The following is a 12,500-nucleotide window of genomic DNA, read 5'->3' as shown; positions in this document are numbered from 1 at the left end:
ATAAAATAATGCTAATAAAAAAAATAAACAATGGCCTGTCTTTTTCCCTGAAAAGGAGGATATGATGGAGAGATAGAGAGAGAGGATTTAGGGAGGTATGGAAAGAGAGAAACGAAGAGTAGAGAGGAGGAAGAGAGAGGGGTAAGAAGACAGGGAAAGGCAGAGACAGAGAGAGGGAGAGAGACACAGACAAACATATATATATATATATATATATATATATATATATATATATATATATATATATAGTCTCGGGACGAGTTTTAACCATGCCGTTTGAAATGAGATGTTAGATTTCTTTTGTTTTTTTATATAATTCATTTAGCGGCTAATCAGCGTTCATGACGAACAATGACTGCAAGCGGGTTGGACTTTCATACACTACCAAAGACAGCTTGAAATAATAATACATTTTAAATTATCTCAAGAAATCTGTAAAGGATTTCTGATGTCCAGTTGATCAAGTTTGTATCTCCATAAATCTAACAAGAAGAGCTTTGCCGAAGTAAACGTAGCAAGAAGAGCTTTACCGAAATAAAAGTAGCAAGAAGAGCTTTGCCGAAGTACGAAAAAAAACAAAAACATAATAAAGAGGTGAATAATAGAAGGGGGGGGGGGGAAGGAAGGTAAAGTGGTGAAAGTGAAAGAAGCAGTATATTAATAAAAGGGGGGCGACACCCCTTGCATGTCGTTCTTTTGTCATCATGAGGTGAGGAAGGAGGCAAGTGTTTGGTAGAGTTGACAATTTATTTATGATTTTTTTTTTTTTTTTATTATACTTTTTTTTATGCTGGCAAACGAGTGAAAAGGAATTATTAACTAGATTTTTTTTTTAAGAACAAGAACAAGAACAAGAAGTATTCTTATTGGTTTTATTTTTTTTTATTTTGTATTTTACTTTTACTTAACGGTTGAACAAAAATGAACTAGAACAAATATTTTGGTTTTATGAATTTCTACTTTTTAGTTGATTTTTATTTTTGTAGTTTTATATTGTGTATTTTTTTTTATTTTTTTTTTTAGATGTGTCAGAAACATAGAAATGACATGGCAGATAAAAATGGATGATGAAGGTGAAAAAAAACAAAAACACTAAGAAAGTAAAAGGTAGAGGGTGATGATGGTAAGGTGCAATGGGTGGAGGGAGAAAAAAAAAAAAAAAAAAAAAAAAAAGGATATCTTGCTGTGGAACCGGAGTGTATAAGATAACATCTGTGGGGAATTGATACTGTGACAACTGGGTCTGACTTCAAAGAGGGAGGGGACGAAAGGAGAGCACGAAATAATTGTTAAACGTAATAATATAGTAATGGTGATGTGGGTGATAGCATAAGAACAGTAAACAAACAATAATCAAAGAGGGACAAAAGATACGGACAAAAAAACAAACAAAGAAACAAGTGACTGAATATTAACATAAAGTAGGAACAAAAGGGTGGAACAATAGTCTAATATAATATCAGTAATAATAGGGCCTTTTTTTTTTTTTTTTTTTTTTTTTAAGGAGTGTTTTTTTCTCTCTTTTTTTCTTTTCTTTTTCTCTTTTCCTCTTTTTTTTCTTCTCTCCTTTTTTCCGTAGAACATTTCCATCCTGCTCGTCCTCTGACTCGCGTGTCTGCCTTATGCAATTGCACGTGTGCACCCCCATAATCACAGGCAATCGAGTCAGAGTCCGTAGCAAGTTTGTAAAGTAAAAGTAGCAAGAATAGCTTTTATAGTAGATGGGTATGTGGCCATCTTCTATGTTAGTCTGGTGACTTATCTCTTTGGGGAGTGACTGTGTGGGTGTGAGTGCCCACAGGTTTGGCTGAGTGATGGAGGCTGAAGTTGGAGTTCTACGGGGGAGCCGGTAGGCTCCCCAGTCGGCTAAGGACTGGGCAGTCCTTGTGTGCTGCTGCTATGCACTTGGTCTGCTGGAGGATCGGGGAATGGTGATCTCGGAATTACGGAATTAACGTAATAAAGAGGTGAAGAAATCCAAGGAGAAGGTAAAGTGTTGAAATATAAGGAAGTTAGAGGTTATGAAAGTAGGGAACGAGGGGAGCCCGCTGTCCAATGAGCGCGGACAAGGCGGCGGACCTGGGCATGCCCAACCCGGGAAATACGCTGAGCTTCAGGTTGCGGGGTCATGCTACTACACTTTGCCGAAATAAACGTAGCAAGAAGAGCTTTCCCGAAATAAAAGTAGCAAGAAGAGCTTTACTGGAATCTATGTACCAAGATGAGATTTACATAACATGACTCGGAATCTACGTACCAAGTAGAGATTAACATAACATGAATCGGAATCTACGTACCAAGTAGAGATTAACATAACATGACTCGGAATCTACGTACCAAGTAGAGATTAACATAACATGACTCGGAATCTACGTACCAAATAGAAATTAACATAACATGACTCGGAATCTACGTACCAAGAACAGATTTACATAACATGACTCGGAATCTACTTACCAAGAACAGATTTACATAACATGACTCGGAATCTACGTACCAAGAACAGATTTACATAACATGACTCGGAATCTACATACCAAGTAGAGATTAACATAACACGACTCGGAATCTACGTACCAAGTAGAGATTAACATAACATGACTCGGAATCTACGTACCAAGTAGAGATTAACATAACATGAATCGGAATCTACGTACCAAGTAGAGATTAACATAACATGACTCGGAATCTACGTACCAAGAACAGATTTACATAACATGACTCGGAATCTACGTACCAAGAACAGATTTACATAACATGACTCGGAATCTACGTACCAAGAACAGATTTACATAACATGACTCGGAATCTACATACCAAGTAGAGATTAACATAACATGACTCGGAATCTACGTACCAAGTAGAGATTAACATAACATGAATCGGAATCTACGTACCAAGTAGAGATTAACATAACATGACTCGGAATCTACGTACCAAGAACAGATTTACATAACATGACTCGGAATCTACGTACCAAGAAGAGATTAACATAACATGACTCGGAATCTACGTACCAAGTAGAGATTAACATAACATGACTCGGAATCTACGTACCAAGTAGAGATTAACATAACATGACTCGGAATCTACGTACCAAGAACAGATTCACATAACATGACTCAGATTCTACGTACCAAGTAGAGATTAACATAACATGACTCGGAATCTACGTACCAAGAACAGATTTACATAACATGACTCGGAATCTACGTACCAAGTAGAGATTAACATAACATGACTCGGAATCTACGTACCAAGAACAGATTTACATAACATGACTCGGAATCTACGTACCAAGAACAGATTTACATAACATGACTCGGAATCTACGTACCAAGTAGAGATTTACATAACATGACTCGGAATCTACGTACCAAGAAGAGATTAACATAACATGACTCGGAATCTACGTACCAAGTAGAGATTTACATAACATGACTCGGAACCTACGTACCAAGAAGAGATTTACATAACATGACTCGGAATCTACGTACCAAGAACAGATTTACATAACATGACTCGGAATCTACGTACCAAGTAGAGATTAACATAACATGACTCGGAATCTACGTACCAAGAAGAGATTTACATAACATGACTTCTATCTAATCAACCTTCATTATCTTCACTTGGGGGGAGAATTCTCTTTACTCTCATTATTCCCATGAGGTATTTCCTCAACATGTTCATTTGCATGTGACTTATGAGGAAGCTTCTTTTCCCTCTCGCTGTCCTCTGCACTCACTTGCTGCCTTCTGAAATTTCCGTTATTATCCCAGCAACCTGTAAACGATCCCTGAATGAAATTGTTTTCTGACTCAGAAGGAAGTTTCCTTTTCCTCTTGTTTCCCCCATGAGGTAATTCCCCCTCACGGTCGTTGTCATCTGACTCGCAAGGAAGCTTCCTTTTCCTCTCATTGTCCTCTACGTTTGCCCTCTGGCTTGTAGAAACTTTGTCATTAGCAGAGCAATTCGGTGGTGATCCCTGAATATGTTCATTTTCCATCTGATTTTCCCTATGAGGTAATTCCCCAACATCCTCGTTATTATCTGACTCTACGCTTGGCTGCTGGTTTGTAAAACCTTCATCATTGGACAAGCAATCTGGAGACGATTCCTGACGATTCACATTTCCAATCCCATTTCCAGAATGAAGTAACTCCCTGTTAGCGTTATTATCTGACTCTACGCTTGGCTGCTGGTTTGTAGAACCTTCATCATTGGACAAGCAATCTGGAGACGATTCCTGACGATTCACATTTCCCATCCCATTTCCAGAATGAAGTAATTCCCTGTTAACAGCAATATGAGCTCTCTCAGGAGGAAGATTAATTTCCCTCTGGTTGTCCTCTCCACTGGAATCTTCATCTTCGTCACCCATCAAGTTATTTACAACTAGGGAGAGCTCCGTGTAAATCTCGGCCTCAAATCGCTTGTTATGGGACCCCTCACTGGCATCAGCCATGAAAGACCTGAAAAGAATGCATTAGCCATGCTTAACAGCTGAAAGTGACTAAAATTTTCTATCATGATAATAAACTTACATAAATTATATTCAAATTTAAGCTCTAAACTACGATCTCTCCCTCCTTGGTATTTCCGAAGGGTGATCTAATAGTTGGTGTGACGCTAAACATATTACCGCATACGAAATAGCCAAGCGGTTTGTAAAATAGCACACTGTCAACATATTGAAAAGGAAAGCGAATCAAGAATATTTATCTATTTAGTAAGAAAACTTCATAGACAAAATTTCTATTTGATATTAAGTAAAAACAAAGCGAATTATTAAAGGCAGTACTTGCGGAAAACACTTAAAAGGAAGCAACATAATACCTAAAAATTACTTCCCACTCTATGTCTTTACTCCCTTACAAAGAATTGAGATGGGTTAAGACAAACATAAAAAGCAAACATCGAAGAATATATAAATATATATATATTTGTGTGTGTGTGTGTATGTGTGTGTGTGTGTGTGTGTGTTTTCGGGTCAGAAAGTTTAAAATGCAAACATTAGGGGGGGGGGGGGGGGTACAAGCGACTGTTTTAGGTAATGGTCATCATACAGTTAACAAAACCAAGCGCGAACCTTCGTATAGGAATGCACTAACCTCTTTATTAATGAAGATCTATGCCTTAGCAATACAGAAAGCCGAAAGGCACAGATGGACTACACGTGGGCCGGGAAAGTCATGTTCATCAACTACAGGACACTTTTGAAAAGAGCCCGACGCCTAGACACTATCTGTGCTAGAATCTACCTTGGAGATACCACAAAACCTACCATACCAGTGGAACTTGGGGTGAATTAGTCTCGGTCTAACACAGCACTGGTAGCATCCTCTAACTCACAACAGGCGAAAATGCAGGAACATAGAACTGAAGGAAGACACAAGAACTGTATAGGGAGGGAAACTGGTATTCATAAGATCTATGTAAAAGGATCGAACTACTGGCTCATCACATTGGTCTGCTACTCAGTAATCTAATTAAGGAGTATCGATTCCTTAAATAAGGAATAAGGCCTTCAGAGCAACTGAAAGACTTAAAAAAAAAAAAAAAAAAAAAAAAAAGACTACACAAATGATACTTTCCCCGTAATCAATATTTAGAAACTGGAAGATGTAAACACGGTTAACTGTGTAACTGTTCTCCATAAGAGTCTCAGTAGCTTGACCTCCGATGACGGTTATGGCTACACCAATATCAACAGATACTCGTTACGACATAACAAAACCCCGAGATTACCTTTTGTTCTCTCTCCCCATTAGCAATTAAATCCACAATTAACCATATGCAAAACAGCTTAACATGCTGCAATATTCGTCAGTAACCTATTTCGTTGTGGGTTAAAGATATCTAATTTATACTTGTACAGGTTACAATATGTGGATATATTAAGTAGTCATAGTCATCCTCTTCAAATATGTTTCTTTTCACGTTATTCCGAACGAAGTTGCTTTTGTAATATCCGTTTTTTTTCACATGGATAAGTTAATATGAATTTAGATAAAAGATCCCTTTTTAGATGATCTTGTATCATCAATGGAATTGGTGAGGTGTATATATAATTTATTCAGTAAATGTGCAATTCAATTCCAATTTTAAATATATCTGACGCCCCTTGAGTGAAATCCAAGTATAAAACTCTGATCAGCTGCTCGATACTCCACTGGTTCCATTTTCACAGTGCACTTTTACCGCTGCAACTGAAAAATTATTATGAATTAACGACTGGAAATCAAGTTACGGCCTATAGAGATGTGCATCATTAGACATGTAATATTTCAGCCTCCTAGGATATGCGGGAGTGGGTCAGGGGAATTATTTAATGAGCGCCTACGAAAAGCTTAACACCGCCCCTCTCAAAAAGAAATTGAAAATATATATAAATATGTATTTCGGAGTAGCAAAAATGATTAGTAAAAGCATGAAGAGCCAAACAACACGATTATATAAATGTAAGTGAAATAGAGCGATCACCTCTGATTACGGAAATATCGAAGGTAGAAAATACGATCTTAGTTTTTTTTTATAACAAAGAAATAAAACTATAATGTACTCCTCATTTGTGACCATAACAAACAGATTTGTCAAACATACCCAGAGGTGATGGCATCTAAGAAATCTCGTAGTCCAGACATTCTTTCTGTTGGGGGGAAAAAATATAATTATTTTCCATATATTTCATTTTTAGTATTTTTAACCTTTTTTTATGAATCACATACTTTTTAAAATATTTGTACATCAGAGTCGACATATAGAAATCTACACGCACACACATGCACATACACACATAAGCGCGCACGCACGCACGCAAGCACGCACGCACACACACACACACACGCATGCACACACGCACACGCATACGCATACGCACACGCACAGTCGCACACGCACCCGCACACACACACACACATGAAAAATATGCATGAGTATATATATATACACACACATATATATGTGTGTATGTGTGTATGTGTATGTGTGTATGTGTGTGTGTGTGTATAGTCTCTGCACGTTGCAGGACCCAGAACCGAGAACAGAAGAAATCTTTTTCGCCGCGTGGTATAGGTGGTAGCGCGCTGAACCGCGGTTGATGTTATAGTATCAATATTCTTTAGAGGTACCGCCTCGGGGTATCTAGTGGCATATAACCTATTAGTGTTAGAATATATTTATGTTCCCTTTCTGAACATGGAGTAATTGGAATAACAATGTCTATGGCTACGCGAGAGAATGGCTCTGATATGACGGGTTTGGTTTTCATTGGCGCCTTCCTCACGCTTCCTCTAGCTGAGAATTTCTGGCATTTTGGGCATGAACGGCCTTTTAATATCAGCTCCAGCACCAGGCCAAAAGAAGTAATCAAATATCTTATTGGAAGTCTTCCAGTGCGAGAAGTGTCCAGCCGTGAGAGCATCATGAGCATGGCGCATTACATCAAAGCGGTATTTCGCGGGCACCACCAACTGCTTCGCTCGTACCTCATAATCATTATGACTGGTTACACAAACCCCATACAGTAATTTGTGTGGTGTTGTGTGTGGTGTGTGTGTGGTGTGTGGTGTGTGTGTGGTGTGGTGTGGTGTAGTGTGTGTGGTGTGCTGTAGTGTGTGTGGTGTGGTGTAGTGTGTGTGGTGTGGTGTGTGTGGTGTGGTGTGTGTGGTGTGGTGAGTGTGGTGTGTGTGGTGTATGGTGTGGTGTGTGTGTGGTGTGGTGTGTGTGGTGTATGTGCGGTGTGGTGTGTGTGGTGTGTGATTGGTGTGGTGTGTGTGGTGTGTGATTGGTGTGGTGTGTGTGGTGTGGTGTTTGTTGTGTGGTGTGTGTGGTGTGGTGTGTGTAAGGTGTGTATGGTATGGTGTGTGTGTGGTGTGGTGTGCGTGTGGTGTGTGTGGTGTGGTGTGGTGTGCGTGTGGTGTGTGTGGTGTGGTGTGTGTGTGGTGTGGTGTGCGTGTGGTGTGTGTGGTGTGGTGTGGTGTGTGTATGGTGTGGGGTGTGTGGTGTGGTGTGTGTGGTGTGTGTGTGGTGTGGTGTGTGTGTGGTGTGGTGTGTGTGTGGTGTGTGTGTGGTGTGCGTGGTGTGTATGGTGTGGTGTGTGTGGTGTTGTTGTGTGGTGTGTTTGGGGTGTGGTGTGTGTGGTGTGGTGTGTGTGTTGTGTGGTGTGGTGTGTGTGTTGTTTGGTGTGGTGTGTTTGGTGTGGTGTGTTTGGTGTGGTGTGTCTGGTGTGGTGTGTGTGGTGTGGTGTGTGTGGTGTGGTGTATGTGGTGTGTGTGGTGTGGTTTGTGTGGTGTGTGCGTGGTGTGGTGTGTGTGGTGTGTGCGTGGTGTGGTGTGTGTTGTGTGTGGTGTGGTGTGTGTGTGGTGTGGTGTGTGTGGTGTGGTGTGTGTGGTGTGGTGTGTGGGGTGGTGTGTGTGGTGTGTGGTGTGTGTAGTGTGGTGTGTGTGGTGTGTGTGGTGTGTGGGGTGATGTGTGTGGTGTGTGTGTGGTGTGTGTGTGCTGTGTGTGTGGTGTGGTGTGTGTGGTGTGTGTGTGGTGTGGTGTGTGTGGTGTAGTGTGGTGTGTGTGGTGTGGTGTGAGTGTAGTGTGGTATGTGTGCGGTGTGGTGTGTGTGGTGTGGTGTGTGTGTAGTGTGTGTGTGGTGTGGTGTGTGGTGTGGTGTGTGGTGTGGTGTGTGTGGTGTGATGTGTGTGGTGTGGTGTGTGTGTGGTGTGGTGTGGTGTATGTGTGGTGTGGTGTATGTGTGGTGTGGTGTGTGTGTGATGTGTGTGTGGTGTGTGTGGTGTGGTGTGTGTGGTGTGGTGTATGTGTGGTTTATGTGGTGTGGTGTGTGTGTGGTGTGTGGTGTGGTGTGTGTGGTGTGTGTGTGGTGTGTGGTGTGGTGTGTGTGGTGTGGTGTGTGTGTGGTGTGGTGTGGTGTGGTGTGTGTGGTGTGGTGTGTGTGGTGTGGTGTGTGGTGTGGGTGTGTGTGGTGTGTGTGTGTGGTGTGTGTGGTGTGTGTTTGTGGTGTGTGTGGTGTGGTGTGTGTGGTGTGGTGTGTGTGGTGTGGTGTGTGTGGTGTGGTGTGTGTGGTGTGGTGTGTGTGGTGTGGTGTGTGTGGTGTGGTGTGTGTGGTGTGGTGTGTGTGGTGTGGTGTGTGTGGTGTGGTGTGGTGTGGTGTGGTGTGTGTGGTGTGGTGTGGTGTGGTGTGTGTGGTGTGGTGTGTGTGGTGTGGTGTGTGTGGTGTGGTGTGTGTGGTGTGGTGTGTGTGGTGTGGTGTGTGTAGTGTGTGGTGTGGTGTGTGTGGTGTGGTGTGTGTGTGTGGTGTGTGTGGTGTGGTGTGTGTGGTGTGGTGTGTGTGGTGTGGTGTGTGTGTGTGGTGTGTGTGGTGTGGTGTGGTGTGGTGTGTGTGGTGTGGTGTGGTGTGGTGTGGTGTGTGTGGTGTGTGTGGTGTGGTGTGGTGTGTGTGTGGTGTGGTGTGTGTGGTGTGGTGTGTGTGGTGGTGTGTGTGGTGTGTGTGGTGTGGTGTGGTGTGGTGTGTGTGATGTGGTGTGTGTGGTGTGGTGTGTGTGGTGTGGTATGTGTGGTGTGGTGTGTGTGTTTGTGGTGTGTGTGGTGTGGTGTGAGTGGTGTGGTGTGTGTGTGGTGTGGTGTGTGTGGTGTGGTGTGTGTGGTTTGTGTGGTGTGGTGTGTGTGTGGTGTGGTGTGTGTGTGGTGTGGTGTGTGTGGTGTGGTGTGTGTGGTGTGGTGTGTGTGGTGTGTGTGTGGTGTGATGTGTGTGTAGTGTGGTGTGTGTGTAGTGTGGTGTGTGTGTGGTGTGGTGTGTGTGTGGTGTGATGTGTGTTTGGTGTGGTGTGGTGTGGTGTGGTGTGTGTGGTGTGGTGTGGTGTGGTGTGGTGTGGGTGTGGTGGGTGGGTGTGGTGTATGTAAGGTGTGTGTGTATGTGTATGTGTGTGGTGTGTGTGTATGTGTGTGTATGTGTATGTGTGTGTGTATGTGTGTGTGTATGTGTGTGTGTGTGTGTGTGTTTGTGTGTACATAAGCACGTATAAGCTATGACTCCCATGTGCTCGCGGGCTGCCACGTGGCGTGCCCACGCGGGTGGGCAAGGGGCGTACCCACGCTGACCCAAGCTGACCGGCTGTGGCGCCCCCACGCGCAGTCCCGGGTCTTTAAGGCCAAGGATGACCCAGGTCGGAGAGAGTTCCTGCCCAACGTTTGTCCGGTCAAGGTCGGCCGCCCGGCCTACGGTTTCAGGCGGGAGGGCTCCGGTCATTCTCGCCAGCCGTCCGCTCCTGGAATTTGACCGGATCTGCGGGCGTCCAGGCAGGCGGCGCCCGTTCACAGCATCATGGGGCGACTGGTACCTGCGCTGACGAGTTTCTGGTCCCTCACTGGATCTATGGGCGTCCTGGCAGGCGGCGCCCATCCACATCCTGGGGCGGCTTAATACCTGCTGTGACGAACAACTTGGTCTCCAGACTTCTGGCGATCTTCCGGTGACGCCCATCCCACAGCATCTTAAGGTGACCGTTTCTGCAGCAGGATCCTCCTTCGGTGCCGTGTCAGATATCGGTGAACCAGATTATACACCTAAGGGCCAAGATAGTAAGAGAAAGGCAACAGAGAAAAGGGGGTGTTAAGTGTAGCCGGTTATTTATATTCATTTGCTGTTTTTTAATGTTCGATTTTACGTTATTTTCGTGTTTTTTTTTTGTTTGTTTGTTTTTTTGTTTTAGGTTCACAAAGGTAAAGAAGAAATTAGAGGAGGGAGACGTCAGTAGCGATCCGCAAGGACCTGGCTTGAACTACCAACCGTCTTTGATAGGTAGGAGAGTAAATAAGGGAAACGACAACGGCAATCCGCAAAGATTTACTTGAACCAATTGTCGTAACACAAAGAAGAAATGTATGTAAAAATAAGAAATCATGTACTAGTCACTCGTCACGACTGACAAAATCGCGGGCAAAAGAGACACATCATAAATCTTTACGCCTGCAAATACGACAGCAACAAACACTATTAATAAAAGGTTTCAGTGTGTTTTGTTCTGGGTGGAGTGAGTGAGCTTGTGTGTGTGCGTGTGTGAGCGACAGGGAGCGTCAGTAAGAATGAAAGCGAGAGTGACCTCACACAGAGCGGAAATGTATGCCAAACACGAAGATTAACGTTCATTTTAACAACAAAGCGATAAATTAACTATATAATTAATACAAAATTATTTCAACTACCACATTGAATTCAACATTGAATGATATGCGACAGAATGACGTACTAATGAACGGTGACGTGAAAAAATATTCGCAAGCTTTCTCGCGAGCGACTCTTTTTGGGGTTAGCAAATCTCCCGAGGTAGCCATGTCTAGCTGCGCATGCAGAGTCCATTGACTATACCCAAAAATACCATACTATAAGAAGCGAGCTGTGAAAATTTATAAATAACCCACTCCAATCTGTGATGGGCGCTCGTGACATGATCCAATCGCTTGGGATTTACCCAAAACATGCCAGCGACTTCTAGAGGGTGAGCAGGACTTGATTAATAAGCGAATAACGATTCTAGCTTAAACCCTAGTCCTACATTAATTAACGGACTCAAATGTGGTTCACACCGACTCAAAAGTTGTCGATCCTACGAATAACTTTGGTTATACCTGTACCTACTATCGTTACGTCGGAGAGTAGATCTATTAGGCATATACACAACCCCGGGTTAATCAGGCATCCCTGTGAACTATGATATGGGGAAAATACTAACGCTATACTCAAAATAATAAATGTATATAAAATCGCGTTACAAGCTCCGTTTTAGCGCCGATAAAACGTGTCATCACTGAACATGTAACGTTGCTACGCGTTATCCCTATGTTGAAAACAATTACAAAAAAACATTAATGGGAACAGCGAGCTGTCTCTTAACCTATTTCACGTGTCAACCAATAGGAAGTGAGAGAAAGTGAGGTCAGGTCACCCAGCTGCTCAGGCGGGTTACCTGATTAATGACTGTCACTCCGAGGTCACTGTGGTGTGGTGTAGTGTTGTGTGGTGTGGTGTGGTGTGGTGTGGTGTGTGTGCATGCTTGCTTGCTTGCGTGCGTGTGTTGTGTTGTGTGGTGTGTGTGTGGTTGTAATAATATTACAATTATATCCATGTACAACTGATGTATCCATGTGTACTTATGGTCAATAAAGATCAAGCTCAACGAGTGAGAAGAACAGCCTTACTTCCAAGCGAGTATCTGCTCGTGGCGAGGGTAATCTACTGCCCGCCAACCGCACAGGTATGAAACGCGTTCGCTCTGAACCAAAACGTATTTGCGCCACTGCATCACGCTACGCGCTAGAAATCTAGAATCTTCTTTCAAGACAAGAGTATATCCTTTACTCTATGTGTGTGTGTATATATATATATGTATTTATATATGTATATGTATATATATATATATAACACACACACACACACACACACACACACACACACACACACACACACACACACACACACACACACACACACA

The 12,500-nt window shown here is 42.9% G+C and overlaps 1 protein-coding gene across 17 annotated transcripts in view; it reads right to left on the bottom strand.

Moving 5' to 3' along the window:
* The window catches only part of LOC125035432 (perlucin-like protein), a 45,911-nt gene that overhangs the window by 9,898 nt on the left and 23,513 nt on the right, over window positions 1–12,500 (bottom strand). For 7 of the 17 annotated variants that reach the window (XM_047627822.1, XM_047627826.1, XM_047627828.1 and 4 more), the window contains 2 exons: window positions 6,607–6,652; window positions 1–4,475 (listed from right to left, as the gene is read on the bottom strand). The exon at window positions 1–4,475 is cut by the window's left edge and continues 1,612 nt beyond it. In XM_047627822.1, coding sequence (XP_047483778.1) covers window positions 3,629–4,475; window positions 6,607–6,647 — 888 coding nt within the window. In that variant the 5' untranslated portion in view covers window positions 6,648–6,652 and the 3' untranslated portion in view covers window positions 1–3,628. Of the gene's footprint in view, window positions 5,383–6,606; window positions 6,653–10,349; window positions 10,582–12,207; window positions 12,338–12,500 lie in introns of those variants that run through there. The other 10 variants (XM_047627832.1, XM_047627833.1, XM_047627835.1 and 7 more) reach the window with 9 other exon arrangements.

Source organism: Penaeus chinensis, chromosome 19 (genome assembly GCF_019202785.1).
Source record: "Penaeus chinensis breed Huanghai No. 1 chromosome 19, ASM1920278v2, whole genome shotgun sequence".
In the NCBI taxonomy this organism is placed as follows: domain Eukaryota; kingdom Metazoa; phylum Arthropoda; class Malacostraca; order Decapoda; family Penaeidae; genus Penaeus; species Penaeus chinensis.
The sequence above is the reverse complement of the archived record's forward strand: the minus strand, read 5'-3'. Positions and strand labels throughout refer to the sequence as shown.